This window comes from Cupressus sempervirens, chromosome 9 (assembly GCF_028749045.1).
Source record: "Cupressus sempervirens isolate cs-2001-9-10 chromosome 9, ASM2874904v1, whole genome shotgun sequence".
NCBI classification, from domain to species: domain Eukaryota; kingdom Viridiplantae; phylum Streptophyta; class Pinopsida; order Cupressales; family Cupressaceae; genus Cupressus; species Cupressus sempervirens.
In genome coordinates, this window is record NC_143126.1 from 126,338,829 (window position 1) to 126,357,876 (window position 19,048).

The window sequence follows — 19,048 nt, forward strand, 5'->3', positions numbered from 1 at the left end:
ATTATCTTTGGGCAGAAGCCTGTTGTACTGTAGTCTATATTCAAAACAAAAGCCTACATTCTTACCTTAGAGATAAAACTCTTGAAGAAGTATTTACTAAGGTCAAACCTAATTTTAGTCATCTTAAGATTTTTGGGTGTCCCGTATATATCCATGTTCCAAAAGAAAAGAGAACTAAACTAGAACCCTCTAGGAAGAAAGGTATTTTTGTAGGGTATAGTAAAACATCTAGACATACAAGATTTTCAACCTGGACAGAAAAGTATTGAACTTAGTAAGGATATAATTTTTGAAAAAAATCTAGCATTCAGAAAAGCACTAAGTTTCGAAGAACCTTCTTCTTTGCTTAGTTCTAAAAGAAATAGTGAGTCTGAGTCTCAAAGGGAGAACTTAAAGAAATTGAAGATGAAATTCAAAATCTAAATCTTGAAGAAACTCAAAATTCAAAGAAAAGACCACTTTGGGCCATTAAAATAGTAGAGGAAGCACAAGTCTTTGTTGCACCTTCTGGAATAGTCAGAGAAAGCAAAAGACCTAAAAGATTTTCTAGTTATAAAGAAAACATGAGTGATTTATCCAAAACAGAACCAACCAATCCTTCTGATGCTATTAAACATACAGCTTGGAAAGAAGCGATGACAAAAGAATACCAATCTATTATGAAGAATGATGTTTGCAAAATTGTTCCAAGACCTAAAGAAAAATCTATTGTTTCTTCCAAGTGGATATTTAAAATAAAGCATGCTACTGACGGTAACATTGAGAAGTATAAAGCTAGATTTGTAGCCAGAGAATTTTGTCAGAAAGAAGGGATTGATTATAAAGAAACCTTTGCTCATGTTGCTAGATATACCTCCGTAAGAGCAGTCCTAGCAATCGCAGCATCAAAGGGATGGAAAGTACATTAGATGGATGTAAAAACAACATTTCCAAATGGAAAGATTACACAAGAAGTATATCTAGAGCAACCTGAAGGATTTGCAACTCATGATCCTAACGCTTTTGTTTACAGGCTCAAGAAAGCTCTCTATGGGCTTAAGCAAGCTCCCAAGACCTGGTATGAAAGGATTGATAAGTATCTCACCGGATTAAGGTTCTTCAAGAATGAAGTCGATCCAAATTTATATTATTAAAGAGATAAAGATGATATGGTAATTATGATATTGTATGTTGATGACTTACTAATAATAGGTGATGATCATCTTATAGATCAATGTAAGAAAGATCTAACTAGAGAATTCGAGATGAAAGACTTGAGACTCTTTCATTACTTCCTAGGACTGAAAATACGGTAGAATTCTGACAATATCGGGACTCCTTCATTACTTCCTAGGACAGGAAGTACGGCAGAATTCTAACAATATCATACTTAATCTATGTCCTCTACAATGGAGACTAATCTACATAAACTTAAAGAAGCAGCAGCAAAATTACTTTTCATAGATTCTACTCTCTACAGACAAATGATTGGGTCCCTTATGTACTTAGTAAATACATGCCCTGATATTTGCTATGTTATTAATGCCTTAAGTCAATTTATGTGTGAGCCAAAGGAGATTCACCTAGTTGCAATTAAGCACATTATGAGATACTTACAAGGCACTCTTAATTTTGGACTTAAATATGAGAAATTTGATCTAGATTTGCATGGATTCACCGACTCAGATTGGAGTGGAAGTCTTAAAGACAGAAAAAGTACTTTAGGATGTTGTTTCAGTTTAGGATCAGTGATGATATCTTGGATATACAGAAAGCAATCTTCAGTAGCTCAGAGCTCCACAGAAGCCAAATACATTGCAACAGCAATGGCCTCTCGAGAAGCAGTTTGGCTTAGGAAGTTACTTGTGGGATTATTTGGGCAAACTATGAATCCTACGATTATTCATTGTGGTAATCAGAGTTCCATCAACCTCTCGGTGAATCCATTGTTTCATGACAGGTCCAAGCATATTGAAATTCCTTACCATTATGTAAGAGATATGGTAGATAGGAATACTGTAAAATTAGAATACATTTGCACTGCAGATCAGACAGCAAACATACTCACCAAACCTCTATCTAGAGTGAAGATAGATCACTTCAGGAGAAGACTTGGTATGGTTGAATTATAATCCATTTGTATTCTTTAATTTATTAATAAAATAATTTTATTGTCCGGCTATTGACTATTATGGGCTCCACCATTTGTATTCATCATTTAAGAGGTGATGATCTCTGAGATAATGAATACTTGTGTAAAAGACATTATGAGATATGACAATCTCTCAAATAATGTGCTAAACAGTAGAGTTCTACTATAAAATCTAGATAAGTTCAAGATCAGATTGTGATATTGACATTGCTATGTCAATAAGTCACAATTTGGATAAAGGAAAAATTTTATTATTCTCTGAGTTTATCCTGTATTCTGGTAGGTCTTAAACTCAAGATCATGTTGTGATATAGAAATCCCAGTATCTATGAGTCACAACTTGGATAAATGAAGAAATTAAATTACTCTTCAGATTTATCCTGTACATTGTATTCTTTGCACTACTGTTATCACTAGTAGCAGTGATTTGTCATACTACAGGCTTAGTAAATATGACATTGAATCATGTGTTCTATGATACCACATGCTAAGGAGATTCAGATAGATATAGAGTATCAATTCTTGCTTGTTCATCTTTGTCGATGTTGCTAGATATGATATCTCTCAATATGATTATCAAGTTAAGAGGGAGTGTTAAATTTGTAACTTGTTAAGCATACTGATCTGATAACAGATCGATCAGATCTGATATAGCATGATAAGTAAAGGACCAAGTCTTTGCATTATGCCCTTTGCAAGATCAGCGTCTATCCTTAGGATTTTGGTTTAATACTAATCTAACAACATTGTTTATGTTTGTGATTAATATTTAATTGTTCCCAGAAAGTCGTCAACTTCTAGAGGTTAGGCAAATGATTTTTGGAAGAGACATGTCCTTTCTAAGGACATTTCCCTTGATTCCTATTCTTATAGAGGGTAAGGATGAAGTCTAAGAGCACACAACATAAAACACAAGTCTGCTCCTTAGTCATTACTGCCTTCATACGAATTGCAGAAGTAAAAGACAGAATTCTGAATTACATTTCTAATCCTATTAAAGGCAATAATCTGAACTTATTCACGGCAAGCTATAAGGAGATAAAGAAGAGAGAATCCAGTCTATATTCAGTCCAAAGAATTTGCAGAAACTTTACACTAGGAAGAAAAGAAGAAGAGAATATGCAAGGATACTTTGGTAAATGAGAAGAGGTGAATGGTGGACTTAATAAATAAAGGAGATCATAACATCCATCATTCCTTGAAGCAAAAACATATGAGAAGATGGAACTTTGTTTTGGAAGTTGGCACTTCCTAAAGTAGAGATTGGTGTATCTTGCTAATTTGGTACTTAGTTGTGGGGGATGGTGCCTCAAGTAGGTTGGGTGGTGTCTGGTAATTGTGGACTGGTATCTCCACTAGGTTGGTGCCTACAAAATTTATAAGAGAATTTTATACAAGCAATATTTTGTGTGGCTTTATCCTATAAGGGTTTCCACATAACTCTTGCAGTCTTCTTGTGTTGCATAATTGTTAGATCTTGTGTGATTGATATCATTATGGGTGTTTAAGTTTTTAAGAAGGTAAAAGACTTAAACAGATTCACCCCAAACCCTACAAGATAAGTGTGTGCTCATTGTGTATGCATCCAGAAAAGGTAATATCATTTTACAAATGCAACCTCAATCTAAAAAGAACTTTTGATTTTACTCTAGCTTGCAACACTCATATCAATCCCTGCTAAATCAGACTAACCCCCTCATAGCCATAGAAAATTTTGAAATGACTTTGAAAAATGATATATAATGGAGCATAAGCTATAAGGTACAAAATATACAACTCTTTATGCCCCTTAACTACATAAATAAGGAAAGCTTTACTATACTAAGACTCAATCACATTCAAAAGAAAATATATGTACTTGTTTGATATTCGTTATTAAGAGAGTGCTGCTATAAAAAAAATGCTGACCTCATCATCATACTTTATATCATTAATCAAGCCTTCTTCCTTGAGTGTTTCCACCTTGTAAATACCTTCATTAAGAAGATTCTCTATATCTTCCTTTGTTTTACCTGGTTCAAGAAAAGATGCTCAAGAAAAAGTATCTACCAGAAAGAGCAGACAGGATGCAAAATAAATGCTTTGATAACAGAACAACTCCACACAATACCTTGCACGAATGAGATTTTTTCTACCCAGTTCTCATATATATCATCCAGTATAGCTGTCAACATCTCACAGTTCTCCTTTGACATGTTCTTCCGAGACAACAGATCACCTGTACTTTTGTACTTCCCTATACGTTGGACTTGAGGCTGTACACCTATTTTCTCAAAAACTCCTAAAAAGCAGAGTGAGCAATTTTGATTATTAGCATATATACATATAACAGTTGAATACTAGAGTATAACGATAATATATCTGAAAAGAACTAAGAGCTAAAACATACACAAAGGAAGTTATCAAGTTTTCACTTTTCAATAGATCAGAAGAATCTACTCCAAATAGGAACCAAGCATTAAGAGATATAAGAAAACAAACAAACATGCTTTTTAGACCTGTATTACAGCATTCATTTTTTTGCCTGGTTTAATAAAAATGTGTTTTAGCTTATAGATTAGGGACAAACTCTGTGAAACAAGATAATAGACTAAAAGTCTAAATCTTGTAATATACATAAACAACATAGCATACATGGAGTGTATAATTGATAGTTTCATATTGGCACTAAAAATATATATATCTACGCCATGAACTAACCTTTATCCATCATATTTAAAGTTTGATCTCCTAAAACAAACAACTTAGAAGAAACTAATTTAAAGAACAGTCAAAATGTGTTTTAGCTTATAGATTAGGGACAAACTCTGTGAAACAGTATACTTATTAGACTAAAAGTCTAAATCTAGTAATATACATAAACAACATAGCATACATGGAGTGTCTAATTGATAGTTTCAAATTGGCACTAAAACAAAAATATCTACGTCATGAACTAACCTTTATCCATCATATTTAAAGTTTGATCTCCTAAAACAAACAACTTAGAAGAAACTAATTCAAAGAAATTCAAATAACAGTCATTCATGGAGACTTGTGACCACTTCTAGCAGTCCTCAGACATAGATAAGGTGGAAAGCATAAATAAGAACCAGTAGATCCTAAAAGAGTTATCAAGTTTCCCCTAAAACAAATAAGGGGTTGATTCCTAATACTCAAATTAACATGAGCATACCACCAAGAAATGTTGCTTGAACCTTCAAACCATATAATGCAATGTATGCCCCAGGTGGAACATATATCTCTCCACATGCACAAGCAAGATAATACTCCATTTCACCACAAACTGGTAGGTAACATACAACAAATTTACCTGTAGAAGAACTATGTTAGGTAAATTATTAAAACAAACTTGAAATGATAATAACATACAAAGTAAGAAATGCATTTAAATTTAAAGGATGCCCATAAAAAATTATCAGTTATTAGCAACTAAACCAAATCGAATTTATCGGATGCAAAAATTTCATATACTCTTAGATGGCCTTTAAGCCCAATTCCAGCTAAGGCCAAAAGAAAATAACATGAGCACACGGGCATTTTACAATTGTTTAACTTTACATTAAGAACAAAACATAATCTCCAATACTTTAGGCAAATTCAATGACCTTAGTGGAAAGATTATTGTAATTCTGTAAAATTATTATCAATGTTTTGCATGGAAGTAACACATCCCTGCAGTTGCACACCCAGGGCCCAGCAAATCATTCTGGGTGTTTGAGACCATCTGGGACCATTGAGATATGGACATGCATCCCTGAGACATCCCATGTTTTTACAATGGCAAGGAGAATGCCCTAGCATCCACGGAACAGCCAAGCATCATCTTGACATCCCTCAACCGTCCTGGGAAGCCAGGATGCCCCCCACTTCCCACTTCTTTAAATGAACAAATAAAAAAATAATCCTACTTAAAAAGCATTCTAATTTGATTCAAACCCTCGAGGAACCCAATCAAAGTGACCCAACCTAAAAGACACTAAAAACCCTAGCCTGTTGCAGTTTTGCAATAACCAAAAGAAAATGGTAAAAACACAAGACAAAAAGGAGAAATATTCCAACTCTTCTTGCAATCATCGTGACCGCCACAGACAACATGAGTGTAAGTGGCACATGCTGCTGTTTTTAAATTTTTAGTCTATTTTGCTTTCAAAAATTTGGTTTATACTGCTGATTTGTTTTGTAGTGAACATTGTGGAGAAGGGGAGGGATAGTACAGGCTAAAAGTTTAGTTGCAAATGCCATAGCAGAGAAATTTAATAGCCCTTCTAAGTTGTTAAAAAATTGGACCAAGGGACCATTTAACAGAAAATAAAAAATAACTTTGCTACAATTTGACTCATTGTTAATCCAAACAATGCAATTTATTCAAGGAATATTCATCTTCAGAACTGCAATATTTGCTCTCTTCTTTGGAGTTGTAGCATTTACAGGTCAAGATCTTTTCTTCAAATGGAAGGCAAATGAATTTGGGTTTGTGAAAAGCCCACACTGTATCAAAGAGCCAAAGTTCATCTAAATATCCTGACAAGATTCCTTCACTTTGTGATATCCCTGTCAAAATACGATCTATATAATTCAAATATTAATGCTTAATTAAAGAAGATAATAATAAATAAAAATACAAAAAAATCATATTAGAAATGGCATAATTATAACATTATAATCATGTTGTAATATCACAGGCTAATAATAATATTCAAGTAGGAAAAATTAAGATATTATTCAATAAAACAATCAATATTATTGTATTTAATGATTAATTAATAATCAAAATATATAAATTGACATGCATCATATGCATTAATATTAATATTAACAATATAATATTAACAAATGACATAATGAAAAGACACCTTTTCTTATATCAAGGTATATTAAGAAATATCAATCGCCCAAAAAGATATATAGGAGAAAATTAGATATATGAATTTTTGTTACATCCCAAATTTTGCCCTAATTTTAAAATTGTTCATAACTGTTGGATTTAACAAATTTTATTTTTTTTCATGATCATGTGAAATAGTTAGTTATTTATATACGTTGTATTAATTGTTGATGAATTTGTCGGTAACCTATAATTGTTATTAGATAATTAGCAGTTGTTTGATTTAAAATAATGATTAATATGTTTTTATAAATTACTATGGAATTATTATTATGGCGAAAGTGTTTTTCATGGGTGATTGCAGGAGAAGACAAAGAAGTGAGGGGAAGCATTGCTAAACAGGATCATCAGAATGGGATGTTCGCATAGTTCAGTCATCAGGATCGGCAAGTACGACCTTAAACTTCCTTGGAAGGGATACGATGACTTGACCACAAGCTACATTATGGGAACTGCATGAGCTATTACAAAAACAATATAGGAAAAACATAAAATAATCTAAATTAAAATATGGGACATACCTCAAGAGATTTAAATTAAACTTCATCACATTATTATAATAAATACTTACATATGAACACATAAATATAAAAATGAAATAGCACCAATAAATTATAAGAATGTAATTTAATGATGTCACCCCATTGATTTACTTACATGAACGTATATAAGTATATATTATAGTAATAAATAAAATTATAATCTTTTCAACTCCTCATTACAATCTTTTTTTTTTTCCTTCTTTTTCAAGACAAGTTAGTGATTGGAATTTCGAATGGATTCCTTTTAAACTGATGGAAGCTGAGAAGCCATGGCTAGTCATTTAAGAGAAGCCGTGATAAGAGTCAAATCATCTCAGACCTCAGATACTACATATATTCCATCTGCTTAAGCTGAGTTCCATACTGTACTTCCTTATTTCTGCCATTACTTGCAACTTCCGAACCAAACCATAATCAAGTCGGGCAACACACAACTCCCAACCTTGCCATTATCCAGCTATCATTTCCGTATGCATGCTTGCAACAAGCCGAGTTCCAAGATATTCCAATTTATTACCTGTATCCGTCATACTCTGCAATTGCCATATCCAACTTGATCAAAATTGTGTCTCAACTAAGCCGTGCCAGAGTTCTGGCTAGAAGACGTGAGGTGTCGAATACAAGCCAAGGCCATCAATAACCAGGTTATGAAATGCTTCCAATATTGTATTTACTGCCTTTTTCCTGAATGTAAGACATACATGCAACCGGCTAGGCATGGTAAATCATTATTTGGACAGAGATTATCATATGTAGCACTGTTGTTGGTCACCATCAAATTACATAGTCTTCCATAATTATTTTCTTTGTATATATTTCTATTCATTGTATCTCAATCCATCAATAAAGAAGTCGATGGTAACTTTAGGAGATCAAAATGATGTATGAACCGTCCCAAACAATATGAATATCAACAGCAATAACTATTATGTTCCTAAACCATGATAAATGTATAATATGAATAGTATGCTCATCCAATGCACCTGGGAATCACCAGCAATAAAGTCACAATGGTGAAGAGGTGAAAAAGGGGCGGTGAGCTCATAAAATCTAATGCACCTAGGACTCACCGGTTGAAAGCCAAGAAATGGTGAAGAGGTGAAATGGACCTGCAAGGAAATAGGAAAGAAATCAGATATGAATATCTTATTAAAGAAATACTTAATAGCTCATGCTTATCCCTGTAATGGAATCTGTTGTCAAGTTGAGTGGTGGTGATCGGGTCAATATACCCATCAAAAATCCTTGACCAAGTTAGTTTATAGGCATATGTGTCATCCAATGATCATTTAATGTTCGTGACTCTGTTATATAGGTATAACTAGGTGGGGACTCAAAAAACACCCGATAGCTCAAATGGCTGGATTGAAAAACATCCCAAGTCCGATCCCAAGGTAGGGAGGGCCATTCTAATATGTTAGAATGTGTGGGGATAAGTATGGTCCGAGGTTAGGAGGTTAAGCCTATGACAATGCTTCTCCTCTCACCAATGTCGAGGCTTGCACAACCAGATAAAAGATCCTTTGATGATACTAGTATGTTTTCCTTCTTTCTTGTTAAGCATTTACTTTACTTGTTAATCAATTTATCATGAATACATAAATGTTAGTTAGTCATTTATTTCAGTTAAATATGACTACAGTTAGAATAATTATTTGTTATTTCAATTGAATAGGAATACATTTAATTTTGATTAAGCGTGATTACAGTTATGATAGATAGTTGTTAAACTATTTATTTCAGCTGAACCTGAAAATACAATTAAAAATAGTTAATAGTCAATCTTAAATCTGATTACAGTTATTTCTGTTATTTGTTGAAAGTAGTCATTGTCATGTGAAATGGATTCAGTTACTTATATAAACATTGGGAATTATTACTATTAAATGTCTTGATTTAGATATGAAAAACCATTTGTTACAATTTTGTCTGCAAAAAACTTCAGTATCACAAATTTAATTTAATTATGTAAGGTCCTAACGGGGGACATTACAATTGGTATCAAAGCATGTTCCTGCCAACCTAAGGGAAACAAAATTCACTTTAAAACAGTTGAGAAGAGGAAGGCAGATCAGAAGATAGTTTCATCTTTCCATCACAGAGGATGCAAGATAATAGAATTGTCTAGCACATCACAACCTAGAAACACAATCATCACTCCTCATGGATCAAGCATCGATGATTAATTTTATGGAAGATTCAAGGCCTAGTACAGGCCATAGCCATACAATTTGTCTTACATAGAGGACCATAGAAAAACACATCAGTGATGAGGATGATACTGAATAGGTAAGGATGAACGAGGAACTCCAAGGAGTCCACTATCAAACTTAGCATGACCAACCAAACCATTCCTATTAGTTCATAAGATCTTGCAATTAATTAATAGATGACTTAGGAAACAATCAAGTTACACAACATTGTACTTTGTTTATCTTGTTGGGTGGATATTTTGCAACCAACAGTTTTCTTAAAATCTAGTCGCAAAATAGGATGACTAGCCACAACATATGAGACAAAGTCTCTCCTACCTTAAAAGGAAGGCTCCCCCTTCTCATAGTTCCTTGGATCAACTCAAGATAAGCAAGAAGTTGAGAGATTGTAAAAGGTGTTACCAATATTATTTCCTCTTAACTTTTAGAAAAGAATCCACTTACTTGTGGAGTGAGTAATGGGCAAAATGAAATCTCTAACTACACTTCTACCCAAATATCGATAAACCAACACTAGCTCAAAGGCAAGTTGAAAACGTACCAATTTGACTCTAAGTCTAGCCTTAATCTATTCTGTAAGAATAGCCTTTACTATTGGGGCTCAAAGACTTCCAGATGTAAAGGATTCTAACTATTTTTGTGAATTAGGAAGGTAATACAAGCTACAGTCAAAGCTTCTAGTCTATGTATTACCAAAGTCACTTCCAATCAAAGCTTTGAATCTGACTGTTTCTTAACTCTTTTATGCTCAATTATTTAGTTCAAACAACAATAGCATAAATCAAAGAAGACAACTGCAAATTACAGTCAAAGCTTCCAATTCCCACCAATCACAATTGCACTCAATCAAAGTTTAGCTCCAATTGTTTCTTTCTATTCAATTTTCATCCAAAATAGTACTATACAATCAAAGTTATGCTTGCACAATTTCTTCAAAACTTTCTTGCATACAATAAAAGATGATTTTTATAGTGAGAAGGCACTCCTTTATATAGGCAAAGGAGTTGAGAAAAAAGTGGAGGAAAAAGTGGGAGCAACTCAACCAACTTTGGCCCAGTCAAACTAGGCGAGAAGTTATTGGATTACATGTCATAAGGATATGCAATCAAATTACATGTAATTACATAATTTGTGCAATTCATTCTCTTCCACTATAAACATAAAAACACTTGAAGAAAAAGTTGAGGCAATTGACTCTGAATGAATCAATCTTGTTAATTGTCGGCAAAGTCCTCGTACTTGATAATGCAATCCCAGATGATCACAAGATCGAGAGTTCCTATATTTTGTGCCACTGCATTCACATTAATAATGATGGTGTCACGTCTTTTGATAGATTGTTACTCTCTTTAATGAATTTCCCATTGTCATTTAAAAACTTGATGTGACCAAGCTTTTTCTCCTTCAAGTTGTTGTGAATTCTCCTTTGTAGATTGGCACATTCTAAAGTCTCTGACACTTTGAAAACCTTCTCAATGGTGTCCGGATGTAAACTTGGAACAACTTTCCATCAACACCTTTAACTCTTTTTTTTTTTTGAAGCAAAGTGCTTGGGGCATTCCTAAGCGAACTCAAGTTCTCCAACAGCCATTGTGAAAATGGAGATCAAATGAATTACTACTTCCTAAGAATCAAAGCATATCTTCTTGATGGGATGTCTTTGTTCTTTGAAGAAGTTCTGACATATCTTGAAGAGTGCGCCACAACATGAAGATGAAAACATCTTCCAATGAGATTGGAACCATGAAAACTATGGGATTTTGAGAGTGGATGATGGGTTCATGAGAAATGAGTGTTCAAAGTATGGATTAGATACTTATGGAACACATATGATGGCTGGAAATGAATTGGAAAGCATATTTATTTGGGCAAAAAAGGCCAAAAGTAGACTCTCAAAGGGTGGATTGCATGTGGGCAACGATGGGCTTATGTGGGTATATAACCAAGAATGCAAGTTGGGATGCATATGGATGTGTGCAAATGGCGACTTTGGTGTTTAAAAAATGAGTGACCTTTATCAAAATCGGGTTCTCTAGATGTTATTACATGTAAAGTGATTTACATGTAAAACAAGTAATTGTTACTTGAAGTAAACATGTAATTAGGTTCGGAGGATGGAAATGCATGTAAGTGGGAATGAAGGATGAGATTACACGTAAACTCATATGGAGAATGAGATGCAAAGTGCTTTGGCATATGTTGATGAATATGGAATGGCGTGATGCACTTGCATGAAATAGTGGAAAGTGAAATGGAGTGAAATGCTCTCATGTTATTTATAAAGAACTTGCAACCTCTTCAAAAAAGAAGGAAAACAAAACAGCAAGCAAACAACAAACGAAGCTAAACACAAAACAAAAACATACCTTTGATTTTTTACTCAAACATGTCAAAAAAACAAGTTGCTCTCTTATGCAGATTCGAATTTAGAATTTGAGGAAATTCCAAACACTCAAAAAAGGAAATTTTCATCTTATTTAAAGAAAAGCTGCACAATACATGGCATATCTTTGGACAACTATACAAGGATGAATGAAAATATGCAATGAAATAGCAAAGGATTGAAAACTTCAACTTACTCGGTGATCAAAGAACCAAATGTGGAGGATAGAAAGGTTTGAAGAATGGTTCTCCTCCAAATTCAAATCTTCAACAACTATACTGACTTCTTCAATACTTGTAAAAGATGGACATAAATGAGCAATTAATGGGACATTTTTGGATATGAATGTCAAAAGCGTGCTCAATAACTCCCAAATATGCTAATGTTTTTGCAATCATCATGTTCTTGGGATATTTTTTGGCAAAAACATGATCTCAATATGCAAAAGCATGAAATGTTTTTAGCAAAGAAATGCATAAACTTGACCTCTAATAGTAATGGAATGCATCCAAACTCAAAAATGACCCTCCATAAGTGGAAAATGTAAGCTGGAAATGCCCAAATCTGGGCATTTTCTACAAAAGCATGCCCTTGAAAGGTAATGAAAAGCAACATTTTTGCAAGGAGATTCAACACCTAAAGCATAAAAAGGCATGGGAATGCCAAAACGCCCTTTTTGGAATGGATTTCATGTCATGAAACAAACAAATCTGGACATTCTTGACAAAAACATGCCCTTGGAGACTCAAAGCATGGATTTTCTCTTGGAGGCAAAATCGTCGTTTCAACATGCAAAAACATGTGATGGAATGCAATATTGCATTCTCTAGGAAGCTTTACATGTTTTAAAATGCATTTATATGGATCTTTTATGCAACTCACACTCTAGGGGAGTCATTGCATTCTCTAGGAAGCTTTACATGTTTTAAAATGCATTTATATGGATCTTTTATGCAACTCACACTCTAGGGGAGTCAAACCATGTTTTAAAATGCATATATATGAAGGCAAGAGGCAAATCACACTCTCAAGGCCTCATTACATGTTTTAAAATGCAAATCGCACTCTTAGACCCTCATTACATATTTTAAAACTTAGCCTTTTTTTGTCTAAGTCCATAAAAATGACTTTATAGTGCAAATCGCACTCTTGGGATGCAATTGCATGTAACATGAATTACATGTAAAGGAAGTTTTTCATGCAAAGTGGACTCAAGGAAGTCCATTACATGCATTTCTAGTGCAAATTGCACTCAAAAAGTAATATTAACTTAGATGTTTTGAATTAAAACGTAAAGTAATTCAAAAAATCAATCAAACTATATAGTTAATAAAGTCATTTAAGTGAAAAATTTAAAAAGTGTAACAAACAAATTTTCATGTCGAAATCAAAGACGGTATAAACTAAAAAACTCCTAGTATTTTTAAATAGATAACTGAATCCTTTTCACATGACATTAACTGCTTTTAACAATTACCAGAAAATAATTGTAATCACATTCAATTGAAATAACTAGATCAACGATTAACTATTCACAACTGTATTCATGATTAGCTGAAATAAATAGATTAACGATTAACTAGCATAACTGTATTCATGATCAACTGTAATAACTAGATCGATGATTAACTATTCACAACTGTATTCATGTTCAACTAAAACAACTAGATTATTGATTAACTAGCATAACTGTATTCATGATCAACTGTAATAACTAGATCAACGATTAACTGTTCACAACTGTATTCATGTTCAGCTGAAATAACTAGATTAACGACTAACTAGCATAACTATATTCATGATCAACTGAATTAACAAGTAAATGCTTAACAAAAAAAGAATGAAAGGAACATACAAGTATCATTGGAGAATCTTTATCTGGTTGTGCAAGCCTCGATTTTGGTGAGAGGAGAAGCATTGACATAAGCTTAACCTCCCAACCTCGGACCATACTTATCCCCACACATTCTATTGAATTAGAATGGCCCTCCATACCTCAGAATTGGACTTGGGATGTTCTTCAATCCAGCCACTTGAGCATCCTAGTGTTTTGAATGTCCGCTCAGTTATGAAACGGACATGCTTATATAACTGGCGCTACTAACATCAAGTGATCATTAGATGGAAAACATGCCTATAAACTACCTTGGCCAAGGATTTCCGATAGGTTCATCGACCCGATCACCACCGCTCAACTTGACAACAGGTTTCATTACAGGGATAAGCATGAGCTATTAAGTATATTTCTTTTAAGTTATTCATATCTGATTCTCCTTTGTTTCTTGCAAATTTATTCCACCTCTTCACCATTTCATGGCTACCAACCGGTGAGTCCCAAGTGCATTAAAAGTTTATGAGCACTTTGCCATGTTTCACCTCTTCACCATTTTGTGGCTTCATTGCCGATGATTCCCAGGTGCTTTGGATAAGTAGTGAGCATTCTACTCTTAATATCTTTTATCATAGTTTGAGATAGCATCAATCTTGCTATTGATATCAATAACATTCATTAAGGTTCTTACTACATTTTGAGACTCCTTTTTAAGAGATACTACTTGACTTCTTTTTAAATGGTTCTAGATACAATGAAATAAAAAGAAAGCTCAATATAATTCACAGGGAATAGTCAGCAAGTTACATAATATGATCACAGTCATAGAGAAAGAGACTCCTAAGCTTAGCCGACTGCAGTAGAATATGTATTCAAAAACATAGAAAGGTAACTCATGACTTGATAAGTACTGTTTGAGGAACTTGCAATCTGATCGGCTCCCTCTCGTTGCTTAAGACGTCACCTTCAGCGCTTAAACCTCTATATCCTAGACAGAAATACTTGCTCGCTGAGGTGAAATCACATAATTTGAACAAGGTTTAAATCGGTAATTGCAAGGGATGTTGGCGGATGTAAAAATACCAATGATGATATAGAACTCGGGGCTATAGAGGCAAGGAGTTTGAAGACAGTAGCAGAAAGGAAACATGGAAATGTGGACAGGGGTGTCCGACTCCCCTCACGACTTCCATTTAAAAGTCTAGCCGTGACTTCTTGGCTTCCGTTGGTTAAAAGACTATAAACCATTCAAATTTCCAAGTATTAAATCGATTAAGAAAAGAGAGGGAAAGAAAAATAATAGGTTGGAAAGAAGAGTTCGAAAGATTATAGTTTCAATTGTATTATAATATATACTTATATACGTTCGCATAAGTAAATCAATGGGGTGACATCATTAAATTACGTTATTATAATTTATTGGTGTCATTTCATTTTTATATTTTTATGTACGTATATAAATATTTATTATAATAATATGATGAAGATCAATTAAAAATCCCTTGAGGTATGTTTTATATTTTAATTTAGATTATTTTATGTTTTCTTAGATTATTTCTTAATAGCTTATGCGGGTCCCAAAAATGCATCCTATGATCAAGTCGTTGCGTCCTTTCCAAAGAAGTTTAAAGTCATTCCTGCCGATCCTAATGACTGAACTAAGCGAACATCCCATTCTGATGATTCCATTTAGCAATGCTTCCCCCCTCTTCATCTTCTCCTACAATCACCCATGGAAACACTTCTGCCCTAATAATAATTCATAAAAAACATAATAATTGTTATTTTAAATCAAGCAACTGCTAATCATCTAATAACAGTTAATGGTTAACGACCATCTTCATTAACAGTTAATACAACGTATATAAATAACCACCTATTTCACATGAACATGAAAGGATAATCCATTAAATCCAACGGTTATAAACAAGTTTAAAATTAGGTCAAAATTTTGGGATGTAACAAAAAGCAACTCAAAAATGAAAATATAACATAAAGTGCTCTATAGTCACTTAAGTGATAAATTTAAGTGATAAAGTAACTTAAAAACATAGCATAAAGTCAATTTATGTTATATTTTTCAAAAAGCGAATGTCAATATTAAAATATAACATGTTATTTTAAATTATGCAATTGCATCTAGAGAGTCCACCTTTTGGGCACTTACATGATCATATCTTTTGATTGCCAAGTCCGATTAATCCGTAAGATATGCCAAATAGAAGGGAAAACTGAAAGCAAGGGATTGAACAAAACCAAAAGACCACAAGAAATCAAACACACTAAAAAACACAAAAAATGACATTGAAGGCTTCAAAAGTCAAGCATAGGCTTAATAAAATGAAAAACAAAAAGGACTAAACGAAAGCCTTCAGTAAAAGGAATCATTCTACAAATTGGGGTCGATTGCTTGATCAATGTTAGCCAATTAAATAATGAACTATCTCAAAGAAATGTGAAACTAAGTTGAAAAGGTTTCGTAAAGTTACCTACATTTGGTGGTGACAAAATGCAAGACAATATATCTAGTTCTCATTTGTCAATAACATATATGTTTATCAGGGGTAAGTCACATGATGGAAGAGTTTGAAAAGACTACTTAAACGCTGAAAAATATTAAAGAGTAAACCTGAGCCAAAATTCATTGGGAGAACAAAGGAAGCATGAGAAATGGATGAAACAAAACGTAGGCTTGACAAAAAGGGGTACGGAGAGAATATCGTAGCCTACTAGCAAATTATGTTGCCAAATGAGATATACAGTTTGGTCACATTAAATCTTTCTCAGATGATTGACGTCATGAAAACCATCGGATGAATGTAAGACAACAGCCCATCAACAAGATTTGTATGTAAACACAGTGGCAATGGAAATGAAACCCATTCAGGATGAATAAAACAATCAGAGCCGTATCCAGCCAGCAATAGTTCAAATATCTGTGACACAATGAAGTAATAAAGCTATATGTATATCGTCGAGCAAAGTACTTAAAAATGGGGGAATACATCTTGGACTACCAAGTATGCAAGACTATTGGGAGGTATCAATAACAATCAGCTACCAATTATAAAGGAATAAGAGGGCAACGATTAGTAGATAAACAAGTACTTGTTATGCAAGGACAGAAGATGTGTCTCTTGGAAGCAACATACCCTTTGTAGATTATGAGAAGGTATGCAAAGAAGGCAACAAAGGGAACATAAAAAATAAACAATACAGATCTGTTGCATCGAACAAGAAATATAATATATATTTTCCAACAAATTCACACTACTGAAAAATCATTTACCATTCTACACAAAAGTGGAACAACAAACCAAAAAAAGTGAAGAAAAGGGACAAAAAATGAAAAAATGAAAAAGATAAGAAACAGACAAAAAAGAAATTAATAATAACGGCTGCACAAAAAGGCATATACAACCAATAATTAGCAGACAATCCCTCCACAGCAGGAAGGACATAAAAAGGATTGACATAAGGCTTATACTAAATCATAAAGAGCACCATTGGGAGGTAACCCAACAACACACTATACACAGTGCCCTTAAAGGGGATAAATAAGTAAGAATAATCCCAGTCATTTGTATCTGATACAACCAGATATAATATATATAGAACACTAGCACAGAAAGAAAGACGCACTATTAGTAGAACAAGACTTTATGTATCTTTGATATTATAATAAGTAGAATCAATTTACTTCAATAACAGAGGCTCGGATCAACTATAATTCTAAACTGGAAGAAATGAGTAGGGATACACTATGGGAAAGGCCTGTATAAATCCAGCCAACCAGGTGTCTCAAGATAGGTAAGGGTTAGCATCCCCAAGCGCCTTTAGGACATGTCCAAGAAAGGCTTAAGGGCTTGGATCCACAAAACCTTGAGGGAGACGGTTGAGTCTGATGTCAAATCGACCTATTGTATCTCAGCATTCCTTCTAGGTCAGAGTTAGAATTGGAATAGCATGAATTTCTTAGCACACGTAACTTATTCTTGATTTGACAATATTATTAAGTTAAATAGAATAGAATTATAATAAATTTGTTCTGTATAAATAGACAAGTCACAAGAGGTAAAACCAATAAGGGAAGCAATAAGGGAGAGGCCTGTGTAAATCCAGCTAGCAGGTTGTTCCCAAGACAGGGTAGAGATCAGCGTCCCCAAGCGCCTTGCGGACACGTCCAAGAAAGGCTTAAGGGCTTGGATCTATAAAACCTTGAGGGAGGCCATTGAGTTTGGTGTCTAAGTAACCTGTTGCATCTTAGCATTCTCATAAACTAGAATAATGATCAAGATAGCATGATCTTTTCAATTCACGTATAGATTATTACTAACTTACCTACAAGGTAGGCTCAGAAGAGAGAGCAAAGGTATATTCAGGGAGAGGCTAGTGTAAATCTAGCTAATCGGTTATTCCAAGAAAGGATAGGATCAACCTCCCCCAGCGCCTTGTGGACACGTCCAAGAAAGGCTTGAGGGCTTAGATCTATAAAGCCTTGAGGGAAACCATTGAGTTTGCTTCCTAAGCAATCCGTTTACATCCTAAGTGTTCTTCTCGAATAAGAATAATAATAAAGAGAAAAACAAAACAAGCATCCTGCCAAGTAGGCCACCTCATGTGTGGATGCTTAACACTTGCCACCGAGACCAAGGGGGCAAAGTTCCACTCTTGGGCTTAGTATGGGATTGGCTTAAAGTAATTTATCATGACTCACATTTTCTTTGAAACTTCTATACACATGTAGTGACAACCACTTGTGGTTCTAGGATTCTATTGAATAAGTAAATTTTGTAACTATTTTCTTGACCCTAGCTTGTAAGGCATTATTCAAGAATGCATGCATTATACATCTGCATTGTGTCTAATTTGTGTCTTCATGCATTACATGTCTACTTCGTGTCTTCATGCATTCATGTGTCTATTTCATGTACTTATGTGTTTACTTCATGTACGCTTCTTATTTTCATGCATAATCCATGAATCCTTATGCTTTCTTGCATCCAATTATATGCTCCACAAGAGAAGTTACGTGTATATCATTTTTTGCTAGAAGACAA

At 33.9% G+C, this 19,048-nt stretch overlaps 1 protein-coding gene across 1 annotated transcript in view; it reads right to left on the minus strand.

The window, feature by feature from the left end:
* Window positions 1–19,048, minus strand: part of SPPA (signal peptide peptidase) — a 187,655-nt gene that overhangs the window by 95,866 nt on the left and 72,741 nt on the right. Inside the window, exons 4-6 of the mRNA XM_089799257.1 lie at window positions 5,307–5,444; window positions 4,242–4,412; window positions 4,040–4,143 (exon numbers count right to left, since the gene is read on the minus strand). Coding sequence (XP_089655383.1) covers window positions 4,040–4,143; window positions 4,242–4,412; window positions 5,307–5,444 — 413 coding nt within the window. The remainder of the gene's footprint in view (window positions 1–4,039; window positions 4,144–4,241; window positions 4,413–5,306; window positions 5,445–19,048) is intronic.